Source organism: Dysidea avara, chromosome 5 (assembly GCF_963678975.1).
Source record: "Dysidea avara chromosome 5, odDysAvar1.4, whole genome shotgun sequence".
Classification (NCBI taxonomy): Eukaryota; Metazoa; Porifera; class Demospongiae; order Dictyoceratida; family Dysideidae; genus Dysidea; species Dysidea avara.
The window spans coordinates 13804948-13826399 of record NC_089276.1 but is presented as its reverse complement, the minus strand read 5'-3'; the positions used below and the strand labels follow the sequence as shown (position 1 = coordinate 13826399).

Below are 21452 nucleotides of genomic sequence, written 5' to 3'. Positions count from 1 at the left end.
CACACTCTACCTGTAGCTAGTAGACAGATGCTTGAGCATCATGAAGCAAGCCTTCATATACTATATTACTTCAGTACTATATTACTACATGCAGTGCACACCAGCCATAAAATTGTGTTGTACATGTGCATGGACATGAAACAATTTCAGAAACTAGGGACAAAAAATTGTAAATTTAAACAAGTAGGATAGGGATCGAAGTTGTGATTCTGAAAAAAAAAGTCAAAATAGGAATCTTAAATTCATTGTACACAAATCAAGCTGCTTGGCTTGTATTGATGTATTAAGCAGTATTGTGAATCACCATCCCTATTACTTCTTGTTTATGCAGTTGTTTTCAGAATCACAACTTCGATCCCTGTTTAAATTTATAATTCCCCCCCCCCCCCCCCTAGTATAGTGGAACCTCTCTCGTTGTAGCAGTCTACTGAATTTGTGCCTCAAAAAATGTCCACAACTAAGACATAGATAATAAATACTGTACACTAAGTATATCTCTCTCAGTTAGTGCTATGCACTTTAGTAGGCAGTGTGAAAGTTACTACAAAATATTTGTGGTCACAATCCTTTGAGTTGTTAAGTGTACTGTGTCATCACCCAGCAATCAAATGTTAGTTATTAAATAAACAGGCCACCTAACAGGTAAACAGCACCCTTAGGCTTCCTCCTTGTGCTTTGATCTAATCCAAACTTTATTACTATCAGTATAAGCCATATGTTAATTTGAGATGTCTGGACAACAGAGGTGTCCAAATGAAAAGATCAGAGGTTCAGTTGTATACAGTGTATGATTGTGCTGTACAAACCTTTTGTGCATATGACTTCAACAATTGTACCACCTTACGATGTCCTTGAGTTTTAGCAAAATCAAGTGGTGTTTTGTTGTCCTACATTATGAAAAAGAGATGGACATTTATTGCACTTCAACAGATACATATGTACACTATTTCTGGTTCAGAATCATGGCTACATATTGAGACATTCCTACATTTGTCTTCATATTTACACACTTAGTACAGGGACACATTCACTGTCATTCCAATGATGTTCTCCAGAAGCCCAATTGAAACTGATGTAGTTACACATAAGTTATAACTAGGTGATATACATGCTCATGGTATGCCTCACATGTATTAAAAATATGCATAAAAATTTAGATAGAAGGTGTTCACTTTTCAGGTAAATTGACTGTGAAGGGAGATATATCTAGATCATGATATGTAGGCCATTGCAACTGGATATTGCCCATGACAGCAGATTTGTTTTTTGTTTTTTTGTTACCAAGAGAACACAAAGCCACATAAATAAATTATGAAATTTCATTATTAAAATCAGCTAGACTTGAATGGTCTACCTTTTCCAAGCACAGTGGTAATCCATACATGTGGTCTGGGACCATAATGGAGCTCTGGTCAGTAGCTGTATGTGACCATACAGCTCAGTGGTGTTGAATAAAGACCTGAGCTGTGTATTTCCTTTTATTTTAGCTAGTCTTGAGGCCTGAGTAGCCCAGAACTTGGCCTAATTCATCCCTTGCCTTCCTCTTTAATTTTAAAAAGTTCGCATTGTATTGTGTACTCTAATGCTTCACTATTTTTATCACAATTGTAAACTCAGTCTGATTAAATTTTATTTGTTTGAACCATACACCAGCGTAATGCATGAACACAAAAGTAGTGTTACAATGTCATAACACAATGTAAACATTGTTTCTACTCAAGTATGTACATACAGCAGTAAAACAGATGCTTTAAGCTATTAATAAAGCTTCATGCATACCTCAAGTCAAATATAATACTGGCAAAACATGGTTATAAATACATTTTGCACTTTCATAACTGACAAGCACAAGTAGGCTAGTGCTGAAAGTTTGCTTGTGTGGTCACCACAAACCATCCTTAATAAAAATTTAATACTAAATTCCACTGCTTTTGTAAGGCTACTAGTGTTGTTCAACAATAATGATGTTCACAAGATCAAACAACTGCTCACATGTAGTGGATTGCACAACAGCCACATAGCTTTTGCTGCTTACATCATCCAACTAATTGCACAATACCTTGTATCATGTATTTCCAAATACAGATAAATAAACAGATTAAAAAATAAAGTACGGAAGTTCAAAATTACAGTACTAGACTACATGTATCATGCTAAGGCTCTCAACAATAACAAACCCACAAGACTTCCAAGCTGACAAATATCCTAGAAACATGTTTATTACCTCTTCATTGGCTTCAAACATGTTATATCTCCTTTATGATTAGTGAGATACATGCTAAACATACAACCCTAAATTATTTTTATATTGTTGGTTCAATAATGACACTATTATCAGTACTGAGTGCAGGTAAGCACATTATTTAAAAATTTAATTTCAACACATTAATCAATTGGAAGAATCTGCTGATGTCATAAATAAGGTCACACAGTAATATATGTAACAAACTAACACATTAATTACTTTGTTCTTCTCTTCCACCCTAGCACCATGTTGCAGCAGTACTAAACACACATCATAGTGATTATAGTAGGCAGCCAAGTGTAGTGGAGTATACCCAACCTATAACAATAAACAATTATCACATGTACCACTAACTACCCCACACTTGATACTGTATACTGTATATATATATATATAGAGTACATAATCATAACCACCTAATGTTGTACACTGATATGTAACTATACCAGATACCTTATGACATGTGGTGAAATACTTCAATTAATGCTCCAACTACAACAGTACACAAAATTAGGACTGTGTATTGTACAGCTGTTTTTTGTGATCAGATGAAAGGTATTATCACAGATCTAACACTAATATTAGCAGTTATTACATTCATTTAGGGGCATCAGAGACTCAGAGTAAAAGTGAAAGTAGTACATAAGGCTTAGTATAGGAGGGTCTGAGGGTATGTACCAAGGAAAATATTGAGAATTGCTTTTGAGATCCTTTACCCACAGAAAAGATACTAATTTTGGGCTGTGCAAAGTACTAGCTAATGTTAGCTAGCTAGTTAGGTTTTTAACAATACAACTGGAACCTGATCAAAAAAGTGGTGAAGTGCTGGCTTCTTTGGTCATGCCTACTCTGATGCCCTTGCATTCATTAGAGTACTACATTTACTGTTAGTCACCAATGTGACTAGATCTGGGAAAACCGGTCTTATTGCACCCTTCAAATCTCCGCTGAGCTATTATTACAACTCCGCCAATGAGCTACAAATAAGTCACTCAGTAGAGAGTTCCACAGTAGTTATTACCCTTTTGGTACACGGTAATAATTACAACTATAATAATTATTAATATCTAAAGTAATACAGTGTAGTAAACCCGAACCCATTGGTCTCAGGCCATGATAAAAGTGTTCAGATAAGCAAATTGTTCAGATAACTGAAAACCCATAATTTATACAAAGCTTTTTTTGAAATACTCTAATAATGTCTCAAAATACTCTAATAGAACAGTCATTTCCAATCTTGGACCACATAACTGAGGTAGTTCAATTAAAATTTTACTTCTTACTACAAACAAATAAACTGTTACTCCCAAAGATGGCTTATGGCTGGCTTTGGAATTTGTAATTACAATTAGAAAATGGTATGTTAGCAATGCTTGAAGTTTGATTAAAATAGAAGTTTCTTATTCACAAAGGGACTCCACCACAAGTCTCTTAGTACTAAGAGACTCGCGGTTAACCACAACAGTTAATTAGTTATCCACGCCAAGAATTTATTGTTAACCGCTGAAATATTGTCAACAAAACAATAGCCAATAGCACAACCAAACCAGCATGTTCTTCACCACCCTATTCCGGTGCCGGATGGATAACTGGAATGCCAAGGCAGGTATTGTTGTCTTACTTTCCTAGAAAATGGGCTATGTTGCTGCGCGACAAGCTAAAAAAGCCAGCACCATTGTTGGCTGTCTTCTCCACTTTCACTTCGTTTAGCTACATGAGGCACGGTGATGCCAATCCATTGATTCTCCCTCATGGTATAGACTTGCCTTGAATAGTTGCGAGGATACTCCAGCGTCTATAATGTATTTATACAATCTGCATAATATGTATATGAAATCCTCTGCAAAGAGCATTCATGTAGATATCGCCGTGTATACAAATTATTTAATAATGATTGAAGTCTTGTGGATGTGTGATAAATTGTAGTAAAATTTGTAATTATTTAGTGATTTGTGTCAATATTACAATAGTTAAGAAAATTTCATGAAAAGTGTTAGCTAAAAGTGCTTGGATTAATAATCACTGCATATATTACAGTATATGTGAAATGAGTGTTGGTATAGTTTGATGTTGATCAGTAGTTGCCATTTATGAAAAAAGTAGCATTGTAGTGAACAATTATTTGTAAAGTAACATATGCACATAAATAATAGGTCAGAAGATTGAGAACAAAGATGAAAGTAAGCAAGTGTGGAGAACAAAGAGTTGCTGATGTGATTGTAAAAGATACAGAAGGAAAAGACTACAGGGTTACAATGTTTCATGAAGTAGTGGAGCAAATTAAAGATTTAGGAAAGTGGTCATAGGTAATGATTGTAGAGCAGATGAATTATTGTTATCAGCACCTGAACTATAGTATACAATCACCCAAAGAGATGTTGTGTTGGGTATTTCAGAGTGAATTTGAAGTTATCATTTGCTGACGATTTTCAGTGTCCGTATTGATGATTTAGGTATTATTTTAATGTGTGATATTGATTAAATGATACAAATACAAAATACAAGTGAAGTATAGTTATATGTGGTGTAATATCACTAGTGATGGTATATGGTCGAGAGTAATGTCTTGATCATACACTCACTAATGGTGGTGTTGGTGTTTAATCAAGTGTAATGTCATGATCATACTGTAATGGTGGTGACGAAGTTTCGGCAAGTGTCATGGTATTGGTGCTGTTCAGGTTGGTGCTGTTCAGGTTGGTGCTGTTCAGGTTGGTGCTGTTCAGTTACAATTATTTGCACACCTCCTTCGCATATATCCGCGGTTTGTTCGTCTTCTTTCATCTGCTTGTTCTGGTGTTTCAGCATCCCTATTTATTCTATACAACTCTCTCCTTCGTGTGAGCCTACACTGATGACCATCCATTCATATAAGTAAATCAAAAATAGCCCTACTAATCTCAGATAGTATAGATAGTATATTCTAATATACTATCTATACAGATAGTTACACTGCACACTGAACATCCAGTAATCTATTTGGTTAACTATAATTTATCCGTGGCATTAGTGATGACAAACAAATAAGAAAGTCCAGTAATCTACGTCGTTCACATCACTTAATCCGTGGCATTGATGATGACAACAAAATTAATAAGGAAGTGTAGTAATCTACACCGTTAACTTCACTGTGACATTGATGATGACAAGTACAAATAAGGAATTCCAGTAATCTACGCTGTTAACTTTAATGCATGGCATTGATGATGACAACAAATAATAAAGTCCAGTAATCTATGCCGTTAACGTCACTTAATCCGTGGCATTGGCGATGAACAACAAATAAGGAAGTCCAGTAATCTACACCGTTAACTTCACCATGACATTGACGATGACAAGTACAAATGAGGAATTCCAGTAATACACACTGATAATCTTGCCCGTGGCATTGACAATGACAAGATGTCTTGGGATATTATCACGGCCTTTTGTGACACTTAAGAACTTGTAAGGTTTTGTTTTCTGATTTTTGTTGTAATTTTTTGTGCATGAACCATGCTACAAAAGTCCTACTAGTGTAGGGCTCATTCAGGCTCGCCCCAATTACAAAATCAAAGGTTTCAACCAAGAAATGGTTGCAATGATATCGATGCCAATCATTTTTAGTGATTAGATATAGATCTTATTATTTGCTGTACTGGAAGATTGATAGAAGTTTCCAGCTCAGCTGCTTGCAACAACAAAACTGTGAAACAATGCATCAATGCATCCAATTATATTGTCAGATGGAGATATCGTAATTACTTGAAACCTTTTAAGAAGTAACTCATTTGATCATGAATGGTAACTTTGGATTGAAATGACTAGCTCAGATTAGAGGCAATAGTAAAAAAATATCGAGTATTGAGATATTAGTTTTCAAATCGTATCGTGATATTTAGCCTCTACACTATCGTGATGGATGTAACACTTCTAAATGACTACTAGGTAGTTCTATTCATGAACCATATTCTTGTCTTTTCACAAGAAAGGAGCAATGTTTAGGTGTAAACAATGTATAAATTAGCAAGTTTGTTCACAAAATTCTCAATTGTACGAGCAGCTAACTACTGATCTATTATTTAGATACTATTGTGATACATATCGTTATTGTGATATTTTTATTACTATCGATCGTCTTGTGAAAATTTTGCTATCGCCCACCTCTAGCTCAGATCATACATCCAGTAACTCTTTCTAATAAAATGTAGGTATAGATCAGTTCTGTAAACTGCACTTGAGTTGGTCCGCAATGGAGTCCTGGCAGCACTATAAGCTAATAAAACTGCATAACTTAATAATGAAGCAAATCAATGAGCCAAACTACTGACAACGATGTAACTAGTAACACTCTGATCAAATAACATGTCTGATATAGACATATACATATATCTAGGTGGCGGAAGGCGAGAAGGCATGCTAGCAGAAGTCACTATACACCATGTTATGTATTTTCTATAGAGGATTGAGGGCATTATTTCCTGATAAATAAAGTATTTGTTGTGAAAGAAAATTTATAATGCAGTGATGGTGGATTTACAGCACAGGTATGGTGGTCCACCTCCTTGACTATGCATTATAGAATTGTGTCCTCTCATTTCTATTTTGGCATAAAGGCATACTAAACTAAATTTAAACATCTTTACAATCAATATTCCAAATCATGCATGCAGTAATCCTTCTTGGCTGCTTCCACTGTACTTCTCTAAGATGTACATGTGTAAGGCAGCCCATCATCACTTACTCAGCCAAGGTGACAGAGCCAATGAAGACATACAACTCTCTGTGATGAAATCAGTAATCTACCACTGCATACAAACATACAAATGCAGCTGACAAATAAAGAAAGAGTTGTTAGTAGTAACATAGAAAATATATACCTCCGTACCAGAGATACATTATTATGGTAGTAAAAGTCTCCCTGTTTGCACTTTTGGTAATGTGATACACTTGGTACTGGCACATTACACTCTTTGACATCTTGAATCAGGAGCCTATAATTCAATGATTCTGTGCTGGAGGCGATACAAAGAGACAAGTCTTGTATAACAGTTGTATAAATGGATTGCTCTACACCCCTGTTCATATGGGTAGCCTTCTTCTATAAGGAGTTGAGGAAACTGCTCAACAGGCTTAGCAGAAGGTCAGAGAAAGAGATGGAGAGTTAAGTATCTGCACAAAAACAGTCAAGCTGTGAAAAAAGGTGCGGCCTTAAAAATCCTAGGTGAAAAAAGTTGTGAAATCAAAAGTGGCAGCCAACAAATGGCTGCAATGATGTTAATGCTAATAAATTTTAACAATGCACATAGCCATTATTAAAATAACATCATTGCAGCCATTTATTGGCCGCCACCTTTCTTTTTTCAACCAGGATTGTTAAGGCCGCACCTTTTTTCACAGCTTGGCTGTTTTTGTGCGGATATCACTTGTTTTTGTAATTGCAAGTTCCAAAGCCAGCTTATGTGGTTGGCCTTGATAATTCCTTTTGATCTTTTCCCCCTTTAATATACAGGAATCATAAAAGACTATGTGGCAAATGAAGAACTGAAATAAGTTTGAAGACATGTATATCTTTTTACATTTTACTTTTATTCCTAGGGTTATATACCAGCACCCTTTGCCACCACTCCTAGCACTAAAGATGTTAGAAGTGCTAAACAAACTAGTGCTCCTAGTGAAAGTGGGGGACAGCCCTGATGTGTAATCTAGCTTCTCTCAAACACATATAGTGCAGCATAACAAAGAATAACTATTCCTGTAACACAGCCAGAACATCACAGGACTCCTTCTGAAGAGACAAGGAAAAAAAGTCTTCTGCAAAATACAGCAGCAGCACGATCAATACCACCAAATCACGGTTGAAATATAAGTGAGGTAAAAGAACCCATCTCATTTCCATAGTACTACCTTGTTCATAGTTGCGTTGTTTCTCATGTTCAAAACATCGATAAAGTGAGGATACTTGGGTACCACGATATGAAGGTGCATTAGCATCAAACACTTTGACATCAAAAATGCCTTTTGTGGCTTACGCGCCTCCCCAGAATCCTGAAGTAGAAACGTCTAGACAAGCTCCATCCTCACCCATTTCACGAAGGCACGTATATCTCAATCATAGCTGGACAGATTCGACTCAAATTAGGAATGAAAGCTTCCATAACAGAAATGGTTATTGATTAACACCAATCAAGACTATGGAGCAACGGATACATAAAACGGCGATTTTTGATTCCATAAAACGAGTATGTCACCCACCCACCCGCCTGCACCAGCTGTACTTGGCTGCATGACACACTTGGTAAAGGCTTTTTTCATAATTTTTGTAGTAGCTACTCTAATAGAGCACACATTTTTTCTGAGTGCTTCAATACAATGCATGTAGAATGTTCTAGAATTTCCTCTGATAGATCTACAAGTTCTATGAATTACAAATGTTGATGAACTTTCATTATAAAGCAGCAATAAATTAAGGTGAGCAGCCAAGATAGCAGTGGTTCAGTGGTTAAGGATGCAGGTGTTAGATACGTGTGGAGGTCCCTGGTTCGAACTCTGATTAAAAAAATTTCGACATTTTTGTGCATATTTTTACCCCGCGGTGACTACTCTATTAGAATATTTTGATCCCGCAATTCTAGGTATGGTTGGAAATTTTGTTATAACTCCATGACTGTTCGTGCAATTTCTTCAAATCACATGAGGTTTGCACTACAGTTACTCCATGTACAGACCCATTTTCAAGTTATTCTGCCAAGCGGTTTACCCTGGAGGCGTGACAACATATCACCTTTGGAATTTTGCAAAATCGTGCATAACTCCTTTGTTCTTTGTCTGATTTGTTCCAAAATTGGATTGTAAATGTACAGTATTACACTCTTACTGCCATGCAAATGTTTTGTAAATCAACCAAAGCACGTGCGAGTTATTACGATTTTTCTAAAGTGTGCAAGACGAAAAGAAGGTGACTGCTCTATTTGATCCCGAAATTTTACACATGGTGAACGTTTTTGTTATAGCTCCATGACTGTTAGTGCGATTTCTTTCAAACCACAAACGGTTTGCACTACGATAGTTACTCCATGTACAGACTGATTTTCAAGTTATTCTGCCAAGCAGTTTACCCTGGAGGCGTGACAACAAATTGCCTTTGGAAGTTTGAAAATTGTGCATAACCCCTTTGTTCTTTGTCTGATTTGTACCAAAATTGGGCTGTAAATGCACGGTATTACACTCTTACTGCCATCCAAATGTTAAATAAATCGACCAAAGCACGCGTGAGTTATTATGATTTTTCTAAAGTGTGTGAGGAAGAAAAAGATTGAGAAGAAAAATACGAAGAAAATAAGACGAACTTTGAAGGCACGTATCTCAGTGATGGATGGGTGGATTCACTTCAAATTTGGAACGGAAAGTACCCTACCCCAAGGGAATTTCCACAGCAATAATGGTTAATTTCCGTGTAGCCATTATCGAGCTATGAATGCATGAAAACGGCATTTTCTTGGTTCCTGTAAAATACACACTTGTTTGTCGCGCGCCCGCACTGGCTGCACTTGGCCGCAGGACACACTATCGTGTGTTTTGATGTATAGTTTGTATATAGTGTAAAATGTGCAGAATAATTGTGTAAGTGTAAACTGGCAACACACACATACTGCCTACACAGTATATACAACTGTAAATAATACAAGACTATAATATGCAACTGCATTGTCTTGTGTATTAATTTAATAAGTGTTGGAACTAGTATCATGATTTGCACTTCACTGATTAAAATGTTCAAAGATAATTGTAAGAAATGTTGCTAACCTAGGCAGGTACAGTGGAACCTAAGTTATTTGGACCCCACATACTCGGATTCTTGGTTAACCAAACTACGGAAATGACTGCTCTATTAGAGTAGTGACTGTTCTATTAGGGTAGTTGATAAAATTGATATTTTAAAAAATGTTTTAATGCTAGTTTCAGAGATATGAACTTTTCAGACTTATGGACCATTCCTGGTCCCAAGGGGTTTGGATAATTGAGATTCCACTGTATGCTACAGATCCAATTTTGGAAATTAATATACTGCTCAGAAATTACCAAAAGTGGCAACCAAAAGTAACCTTTTTGGCAACTTTTGATGGCTCAAAAGTATGGGCAGTGGAGGAAAGATGCCAATTCTGGCAAGTTTTTAGTTGCCCATAATTGTCATCTGACATTTATGAGCAGTTCCTAAGTTGCCAAAACTGAAAGTTTCCCAAATTGGTAACTATTGTTTTGCTTTGAGCAACCACAACAAATGGTGTACCAAAGCTACCAAATCTGGCAATAATTGTATATTTACTTATAAAGGACGATAAATTCATTGATTGTGGGATTTAGTTTGCCAAAAGTTACCAGAAGTGGCAACTTATTGACGCTGAGAAATTAGTGAGCAGTTTAAAAGTTTAGCCAAACTTGGAAACTTTTGGTTGCCAGAGATTACCATTTTTGGCAATTTAGCTATTTCTGGCAACTAAACATATCACTTTTTATGCAATGCAAAGTTGGAAGGTTTTGTGACCAAATTGGCAAGTTCTTAACTACACAGAATTCTCATAGCTATTAGATACTTTTCAAGCTGGACAAAGGTTGCCAAAACTGAAAATTGGTATTGTCTGTGTTGCTTTGAACAACAACTACATGGTGCTTAAGTATTATTCCACCTTAATTATATAATATGCAATAAATGGGTTGATTTAGTAAATGCAAGTTTCTACAATGTAGAAGAATTGAAGTTAAGATTGTCCATATCATATCTGCTTCTTAATACCTGTGCTTGGCAAAGGGTGTAAATTCCTTGTATCATCATATTATTGTTATTTTCTCTTCTTGTACAATTTCATCATCAACCTCCTCTTCATTGTCTGATGATATAGGAGATATAGTAGCCTCTATTTGTTCTCTTTTCTCCCAATCTTCTTCAGTTTCCTCCTCATCATGACTTAGCACTTCCACAGAATTGCCATTGGAGCTACCAACTCGATTGCTATTGCCATCGAGTTGTACTTTTATATAATAAAAATATTATTGTTCAGTTATTCGTGGATTTTAACTGCTTAAAATTAGAGTGTGATCAACAAGCTACCGATGAAATGTACATATCTTGTTTACTTGGTTAGATGCCTCACGTACAATAGTAGCTGCACTTGAGTGGTTCCAAATCAATTTTAAAAACTTAAACAACGTTTTATGAGTAGCGATAGATTTTGAATAATTACCACATCAATTGGCAACTAAGGTAATGAATACAGTGGCATTTAACCACATAAATACAGAATTATACTCTTTTTGAGGTCTGCACAATATAACAAATAATAATAATTTATTTTAAGGGTTATATAACTATAATATTGTTCTTTTTAATATCAGTCAGATTGCTGCAATCTAGTACAGTCACAATGCCTTATTACTTTTGGCCAGTGGCGTATCTAGACTTTCCCTATTGATAGGGCACAGCTAGGGCCTCAACTAGGCCACTGTATATGCTGCTGAAGGCAGGAGCATCCCCCACATAGAAAATATTTGACTCTCAACAGCTACAAAGTCGTATCTGAAGCCATTTCATCTACAAAACACATGCATTTAGATTTTTATGAAGTAGCTAGTTTATTTATATATTAATTTTAAACTGTTCAAATTGTACACATATCACAACATGCTGTTGGGATTTGTAAAGTCAAAATGGCAAAATCAAATTTTAAAGCCAGTATGCTTTTTATCAGCAATATTGTACATTATCAGTGTCCTTTGTTTGTTTTCTGCCCTTAGATCATGAAATGGACTGATTAAACTCTGATTGATTCTTTGAAAGGTCTCAGGATGGATGGATCACTTTTTCAATTTCTCCAATACAAACTCCATACATCATTTTGTATTGTCAATAATTGCAAACACTAGACATGAGCAAATATCATAAAACTTGATATCATTGAACTCCTTATGAATTGCTCTATTCGATTCCGCCCGAACAAAATTTGTAATTGCCATAGTAACGGTGTGATGCTGCTATTTCATTAGAACACGAAATTCGTGATTTGCCCTCCAATGGATTTTGTGTTGCATAAGTTGCTACATACCATGGTTTGTTGTAAATTTGCAACCTGTAAACACTTTAGTTTTGATTAAAATTTTGTTATCATCGGATAGAGGAGTGTTATGTGTGTGTAATGGCAGCCGAACAATTTTGATACTACCTTCTGAACCAGAGTTATGATGAATAATGAAACTTAAAACTAACTTACCTCCAAAGGCTGCTGTATACTGATTTTATGCATAATAATATTTTATGGAAAATGGCAATGTATGGGTTAATTTGAGATGAGTTTTGATATATATGAGTAACATGAACAACATTAGGGAAGCAACACTCCTGTAGGCCTAGCCTTTTGGTGCCACCCCTTCCAATTTGGATGAATTAGATAGCTAGCTAGCTACATAAATAAATTAGAACTATACACCTTATACATGGTGAAATAGTACAAGGATCTATAGAAATAATGATTAAAAGCTACAAGAACACTAGGAAGACACATCCTTATCAATATCACCAGCAACAGGAAATTTAATCACGTGCTTAATTCGTGGGCGTTAATTAGAATCGCCGTAATTATAGGCTTTGTGACAGCTCAATACTAATAATTTGGTGAGTAATTTAGTATAGAATAAGTTTCACTTGTTAGATAATGCAATGATCCATGAAAAGCTGGTGATTGTGGGTTTCGTAGTCTTCAATTTGGTAGGGCACTAGCCAAGTTTACCAGGACCTAGGCCCTACAAAGCCCTGCCGTAGATACACCACTGTTTTTGGCAGGCTAGTATGTTTACTTTCAAAAGTAATCTTTTTGCCAAAAACCTACAACACAAACTTTAAGAAACACCTTCTTAAGTTACCCACATAAAAATTCACTAATTTTTTGTTATTCTTCTTTTCACAACACTTTAGAAAAATCACTATAACTCACACATGCTTTACACCCTGTTCACACTAGCCCAGTAGCACGGTTCAGAACGGTACGGCTCGACAAAAAGTGCAATGTGAACACCGTCCGTACCGGGCTCAACCGAACTGAGCCAGCCCACCCGATTGAACCAGGCCAGCACGGTACGGTACAATAATTACTCACCAGGCTCACAAAATAATTATTTTATAAACTCAACATACAATGAAGAAGGGCTCAGGAATACTGTTCGACACGAGGTTCAGCACGGAAGAAATCCTAACGACAGTTATGAACTATTTGTCGTCGTGGCAGTTACTGTTTCACTCACTTCGATTCGCGGCGTGATTTCTGCAGTCACAGTTTCAGCTACATGGCTGCCTATCTAGTTTAAATGAAAGAATTCCAGCACAAGAGGCTTGAAGGGCAAGAGCTACATCCAGTTTTAGTAAGTAAACTAATTAACATTTAACTGTGCGCTTATGGAAACCAGATGACTTAGCGAGCGAGACTGCATAGTGTGAACAGAAGCAATACTGGGCCGTACCGAACCGAGTCAAACTGAACCGTGCTACCGTACTAATGTGAATGCAGTATTAGTTGATTTTCTTCAAATTTGGAGGGCAGTTGAAACTGATTGCCTGAAGAGATATAATAATTGCAACCTAGCAGTGTGGGTGAATAGACTATTTACGTGGTATAATAAGCATCTTCTTAAAGCATCAACTTCTTGAATTTAGTCACTCTGAAGACACTTTTTGGTTTGATTATACCTAACCAATACTGCCAAGGTGCCATGAAGGGATTGTGAAGCTAGTTTCTGGTCATATTATTATCTTTTTATGAGAAAGTGCAAATTTTATGATTCCTAATATACAGTCCTACTGTATTGTATGATGTACTTTCAATAAAATTATTGATATAATTATAACAATTGCAGAAATTACCCAAAATGGAAATTGTGAGCACCTCAAAAGTTGCCAAAAGTGGCAAGTTTTTGTTGCCAGATGTGGCGATTATATAAATTACCAATTTTAGCACTTTTGGGTATCACAAACTTGCCATTTTTGGCAAACTAAATCCCACAATCGATTAGTTCATCATTCGTTATAAAAAGAGTAGTACACATATTGCCAGAATTGGTAGCTTTGAACACTATCTTGTGGTAGGTGTAGTGTTCATTACAGCCCTTTTCCGAATTTGCAATGGAGCCAAACTGCATGTGTCTGTTGTTGACACCTTGGCTGTCACCATTAATTATCTAGTTGACTGAAATTTTTACTCTCTTGAGAAAAAAAATCCACTTTTAATTTTTACCTATTTTTCAGGATCCACCTCAACTTGTACATACTATAGGTACTCATCAATGTGATGTAAAGTGTGCACAATTCTATTACCAACAGCCAGCCTGTGGTCATACACTTGATTTAAATAGTACATGTAAATAGTGACATTGTACTTGGGAAATTTGAAAAAAAGTTATGCAATTCGTGACAATTAGCTAGCTAATTGCTTCTTCAAAACTCCAAAGTTTAATTGAGAAATTATTATTTCAAATACACACACAACACCAGTATGCAGTGACAACTGTCAACAATGTAACTGTTGGTATTATACTGTATTACACTATTGGTACAACATTATGTACCATATCAACTCATCAACACATTTAGTCTACCTGGATCTCATGTTGAATGGTACATTGTAGTTAATTTGTGAATACTACACTAAATATAAAATACTAACCATTTAAATGATAGCTGCTAAACATGACCATATATGGTAACACTTACTAGAACACTTTGTATACAAGTCAACACACTACACATTGTATCAACTCACTAAAAAGTCCTTCCCATTAGCATCCACACCATTCTGTAGGTGTTGTTGTACATCACTGAGTCTGCCATCACCAGCAGCATTACATAATCCCCCAATGGTATACTATAGTGTACATATAATGTAATAAATAACATGTCATGTACTATACAGCTACACTACTGGACACAATACACAACATGGTGGGGAGAGTTAGAGGTGTAATTTTTATCCCAATAACAAGTGGATGACTACCCCACACATAATGGGAGATCATATTCATATTTAATACACATGACTAAGGTATCCAAATAGAAAAATATTAACACACAACACATCCAGACTGTGGGGGAAACTTTTGTGTATTTTCTGATTTTGCTTACAACTATGAATGGTTTTACTGTGAACCTTCATAACATGTATCAACCACAAAAAGTTTTCAATCTCAAATGATTACATTGTATAGTATCAATTGTAGTATGAGTAACATTTCCAGAGGTCACTATTTGACCTCTGTCCTTACTTAAATATGCTTTCATATATTATTTAAAGCACCACCATGTGTGTAAAGAAAATACAGCAGGAAGGAGCATATTGAGAGGTTAGTACAGTAGGAAGTGAAGCCAAGTGCTGTGTTTGCCTCAAGACACTCACTGAGTACTGTGCTTTTTGCATAAGCAGTGTTAAAGTGTTTTATAACACTTTCATGGGTAAATATCAAATGTATAAGAGTGCTATTATTCCATACAGCACTGAAAGGAAAATACAACACTGATAATCATGTGTGTAAGTTTAGCGTAAGCCAAAATGATGCTATCTGTTTGTTTTATGACCAAACTTGTACTATACGGACACTTACTGATTGTCTGATAGCTGAAAACTGACTTGGTTTGAGTCTACAAAATGAATGCTCGAAACAAAGATGACCAGAAAGCACTTTAAGCACCACCATGCTTATAATATGCATCAGTGTGGGATCAGAGTGAACTAGCCTAGAAGAATTAGACGCATGTGTACCAGTCTAGCAGTGTGGATACTGCTTAGTAATATATTGTACAGTACATTGTGTGGGAGGATCAAAGCGATACCGCGTATTGTATTGTCCATAATCAACTGCATCAAAGTACTGTACGAGTCATAATTCAGCTATGCAGCTAATTTGGCAAATACAGCACACTTGGTCAAATACAGTACAGTTATGCGGAGAATTTATTTAAGAAATGTTATGTAAGCAACACAGTGAACACACTGTAAATCGCTAAAACCAGCCAAAGTAATCCTATGAGTTCGTTCTACGGCTAGGAATAGATTGTATAAGGCCAATGAAACTTGATTACCAGTTTCTCACTCAGATTTGTGAAAAATTGTTGTGTTATTTTTATTCATTATTTTCTAAAAGCACAACACACGTCCAAACTTGAAGATTTCTACCAAAAGACAGTGAAATCTACATTGATTACTCTTGCATTAAATAGCTAAAGTATGTTACTAATCTATAACAAGTGATTTTTCCATAAGAGTATAGCTGATTGCTCTATTACAGTAAAAGTGACTGCTCTATTAGAGTATTTCGATCTGAAATACCAATAATGAAATTCCATGCGGGTGTATCAAAAGCATGTGGGCGATGATGCGAAACTGCTAATCAAGCTTCATTGGCCTACACAGTTACTGATCGTCTGATCACGAAGCTTTTTAAACACGATTCCACTAAGACAGCACAATTGATCACGTGCGTGACATTGTAAATCACTAAAACCATAGATCCTTTACACTCCGCTAAAACTAGCCAAACTAATCCTATTAATCCATTCTATGACTAGAAATAGATTAGTTAAACACTTACTGATATCCTGATCCCTGAAAGTCACATTGGTTTGAATACTAGACAAGAGGGTGTCACTCAGGCTCTTGCTGTAGGTCAATCTGTGACTGCGGTCAAGCTCTAAGTCAACGGTCAAGGCCACAAAATAGCTCTTACAGTGGGTCAAGAGTCAAGATGACATGGAAGGTTTGAAACCCACAATCAAAAACTATACATAGCTATTATCAAGTTTACGGAATTATACGTAACTCACAAGTTGTCCAAGAAGATGTTTTAAAGCTCCAACAAGCATTTTGTCATAAATTATAATGATTTTCTCTCCTATCTGCTGGTAGCACGCACTAAGAAAATATTATACTAGGTTACAAGTGCAGGTGTGTATAGGAAAATAGAGAGATAAGAGGAGGTCAAAAGTTCAACAAGAAGTGCTCAAGTCACAGGTCAAAGACGATAAATGCTGCAAGTCAAGAGTCAAGGTGAAATTTTCTCTAGTCAAGACTTCGACTGCGGTCGCAGATCTACATACAGCGTGAACTGATGTGGCACCCCCTTGCTAGAGAAAATCGCTCTGAGCCAGACAACCAGGAAGTACAATATAACAGTTAAAGTACCACCTATGCTTGTGTGTATGAAAAATATAGCACTCGGGGGGTGTCTCAAAGCAAATACAGCACTTGGCTTCGCCTCGTGCTGTATCAGCCTCTCGACATGCCCCCCTCGTGCTGTATTTCACTCCACCACTCCACTTTACCAACCTGTTGGAAAATCCAGAAAATCGTGCCCATATTAAGGCAGGTGATTCTAATTGTGTTAAGAACTATCGTCCTATTTCGTTATTATCTATTGTATCAAAAGTTCTTGAAAGATTATTCTTTAACAAAATTATCTCTCATATTAGCAAGTCTATCAGTTTGGTTTCACCAAAAATTGTTCACTACAACAGATGCTAATTTTCACTGACCAAATCATCAACAGTCCCTTACAAACAGATGTTATTTACCTAGACATCAGCAAGACTTTTGATTCAGTGTCACAAAGTATCTTACTGATCAAACTGTGGTCAATGGGCATAACTGGTACTCTATGGTCTTGGTTCAAGAACTATTTGACTAATCGTCATCACAAGGTTTCTATCAAAAACTGCTATTCTGATTTACTTTCAGTAGTTTCTGGTGTTCTACAGGGCAGTATTCTTGGCCACTTGCTGTTTTTAGTTTACATCAATGACATGTCTTCATACATTCATGAAAGCCAACTACTCAAATTTGCTGACAATGCCAAGTGTTTTATCACTGTTAGAAGACTCTGATCATGAGACTCTTTAAGATGACATCACTGCTCTTTTAACTTGCTCAAGGGATGTTGATCTGGATTTCAGTTTAAAGAAATTTATTCATTTATTCAAATGTAAACTTGACACCACTTATTCTATGTCCAATTCAATTATACCTCATGTCGATTCTCATAAAGATCTCGGATTAATATTTATCTGAAGACCTAAGTTGGGATAAACATTACAAAGACATCACCGCTCGTGCATACAAAATGCTTGGACTAATTCACCATACTTTAGCCCCCACTCATTCACCTTCTACATTGGTTAGATTGTATGTATCATTGGTAAGATCACAGTTACTCTACTGTATGCAAGTTTGGCATCCTCACCTAATGAAAGAAAATTTAAACCTTGAAAGAATTCAACGTCGTGCGACTAAATACATCTTGAACGATTACACTAGTTGTTACAAAGACCATTGATAAATCTGAGGCTCCTTCCTTTAATGTACATAAAATTATTTTAACTTCAAGACATACTGTTTGCTATCGAATCTATCAAATCACCAACTAATCAGTTCAACATCAATAACTACATCACTTTCAACTCTACCAGTACTAGATCAGGCTCCAGCAACAAACTCTTGTTACCTCAACAACATATCATGACATTCTTATTTTCATTGTTTACCATCCCTGTGGAATGCCATACCAATTTTATACCTAAACATGTCAGTTTGTTTGATGAAATCTAAACTGAAATCATATCTGTGGGACCATTTCCTGAGTAACTTTGATGAGAATAACAACTGCACTCTACATTACTTGTGTCCATGCTTCAGAAGTCACCAAACTAAGCCTCCAACTACCAATTTTATAACCACTTATAATCCTAACTATGTAACTATGTAATTACTAAGTAATTAGAATTAAATTGTACGTATTTTATGGCTGTTGGTAGCAGACCTTTGGTGTTTTTACACCATAAAGCTAAATAAATAATAAATAAATACCATACACAGGTGTGGTGGTGCTTTAACTATAATGTACGTATAACACATTTTCAAAATGTGTGTATATGTGTGTTGCATGTCTGCCCGACTGCCACTCCATAAACCAGGTACTGAGTATGTAGAGTTTGGAAGAAGATACAATTACTCCAAAATTCACTGACGTCCTATATTTTTGGTTTAGCCAGAAACTCCATCATTCCATAGAATGATGCAATTTAATTATTATAGTTCAGATTCTTATCAGAGTTATGGTGCTAGTTATCATTTTTATCATTCAATTAACCAGAACTCTGGTAATTAATTGACATACAAACACTTGCCACCATCAGAACTATAGTTACCATATTAATTTAATTTATGTAACTTCACAGAATCATGTACAAACAACAATACATGTCATAGGCTGCAGGAGTGCATGTTGATCTGCGACCACAGTCAAGGTCTTGACTCGGCAAAAATTTGTGGCTTCAACTGTTTCAGTGCTTGACTGCTATTTTCCAATGTGTACTGGCACTTGTAACATACTAAGTGACTGGGCCTGTGAAAATAGGGGATGTGAGATATGACCGGTTGTGTGGTGGGGTGTATACGTAACTTGTATTTTTGCAGGCTAATTTCTTGGTGCTTGTTACCAACAGCTGTGAAGAAACATCATTACAATCACAGCAACTTGTGACTGTGCTGGAACTTTGAAAGGTCTTGTTGGCGATTCTTGATTTTTACTGTTGATTTCAAACCCATTATAGTTTTGATTGTGGGTTTTGAACTCATCTCATCTTGACCCACAAGTAATGTAGATTTATTTTTGTTACCTTGACTAATAGTTTAACCACATTCACAGATCTACCTACGTATGCAGCCAAAACAGCTGGTGACAACCCCTTGCATTTTGACTATGTGCTTATGTGTGATCGACAAGATGATTCTGGAGGTCTACCAGTGAATTATCAGTACAAAAATGTAAACATAATTATTTTGTACACGCAGGCCACCAGTGCATGCCAAACAGGACGGGCAAGGGGGGGACACACAGGCACTCACTGTAGGTAGATCTGCGACCGCGGTCAAAGTCTAAGGTCAAGGCCACCAAAATCGTGCCAATTCAACGGTCAAGGTAAAAGCTTCCAACCCACAATCAAAAAGTGCTGAAATATCGTCGCTAAGTCACCAGTCAACAGTGGTGATTCTAGACCTGACCTATAGGGGGGGCCCAGTAGGGAATAGCATAACTATTGTTGTTTGGCTATAGTATAAAGTAGAATTTTCAGGGGGGTCTGGGGGTGCAACCCCCAGAAGCTGTAGGATTTTTGCAATTTAAAGGCTTGAAAACAGCCTAAAATTTGTTCTAAAAACATGAAAAATGCTAAAAATAACAATGCCAATCTATACAGCAACTTTTCCCCAAGATTTTTTAAAAGTTATTTTTTAACAGGGGGGGCCTTGGCCCCCCCTGAGAATCGCCTATGCCGGTCAAAGGTCGAAAAAGGCTCTTAGTCACAGGTCAAAACGAAATTTCGGCCGGTCAAGACTTTGACCGTGGTCGTAGATCTACCTACAGCGCGTACCTACGTGACACCCCTTGACGGGGAAAGAGTCACTAGGCTGGAAAAGGTTGGAGTGGCCTGGCACAAATACTGTATAAACACTTACTATTACTTAGATAAAGTCTAACCTCTCTTTTCGCCATGTTGTATGAAGAATCAACAGAGGAAGGAGAGTCGCGCTTATCAATCTCGTTATGTACAACCACAAATTACGTAATACCGGAAACAAAGTAATATCACGTGACGATTGTAACACCGGTAGCGGACTTTTATCGATAAGCGCCGGGCGATTCTAATGGATTCAGGACTGAGTCATACAGGAGTTCACTTCATACTCAGTGGCGGATTTAGGGGGGATTTCAAGGTTTCCACGGAAACCCCCTTTGAAAAATGATTACATAACAATTAAACGTTTTAATTATCGCGGCGTGCGCCTCGATCGAGATACTCTAATAGAGCAGTCACAGTAGCTATTAAAGCAGCGTGTAGCAAGTTATTTAAGGTATCTTATGTACTATCAATAGGCTGCGACTTTTTATTTTTGGTCTCACCTTACCAAACCAGACAATGTAATACAGACTTTCGCGTATCTCATATCAATGTATATCTCCACCTTCTAAACTGGAAACCCCCTTTATAAATTCCTAGATCCGCCACTGATACTCAGGCTCGGCTTACCGTTTCTTCGTGTTCCAGCATATGTGTTGTACTGTGGAAGGTTGGCACACGTGGTGCTGATGACCGGTAAGCTATTCTTTTCTTTAATCTTTTTTCCTAACCCGGGCTTGATGG

At 36.6% G+C, this 21452-nt stretch overlaps 1 protein-coding gene and 1 long non-coding RNA gene across 2 annotated transcripts in view; both read right to left on the bottom strand.

Annotated features, from left to right (window-relative positions):
* The window catches only part of LOC136256629 (probable serine/threonine-protein kinase DDB_G0271682), a 31658-nt gene extending 10807 nt beyond the window's left edge, over positions 1-20851 (bottom strand). The window contains exons 1-4 of the mRNA XM_066049606.1: positions 20789-20851; positions 15028-15129; positions 2465-2563; positions 807-887 (exon numbers count right to left, since the gene is read on the bottom strand). Coding sequence (XP_065905678.1) covers positions 807-887; positions 2465-2563; positions 15028-15129; positions 20789-20803 — 297 coding nt within the window. The 5' untranslated portion in view covers positions 20804-20851. The remainder of the gene's footprint in view (positions 1-806; positions 888-2464; positions 2564-15027; positions 15130-20788) is intronic.
* LOC136256697 (uncharacterized) overlaps positions 1-21452 on the bottom strand; it is a 124161-nt gene that overhangs the window by 88396 nt on the left and 14313 nt on the right. The gene's annotated exons all lie outside the window — the stretch shown is intronic.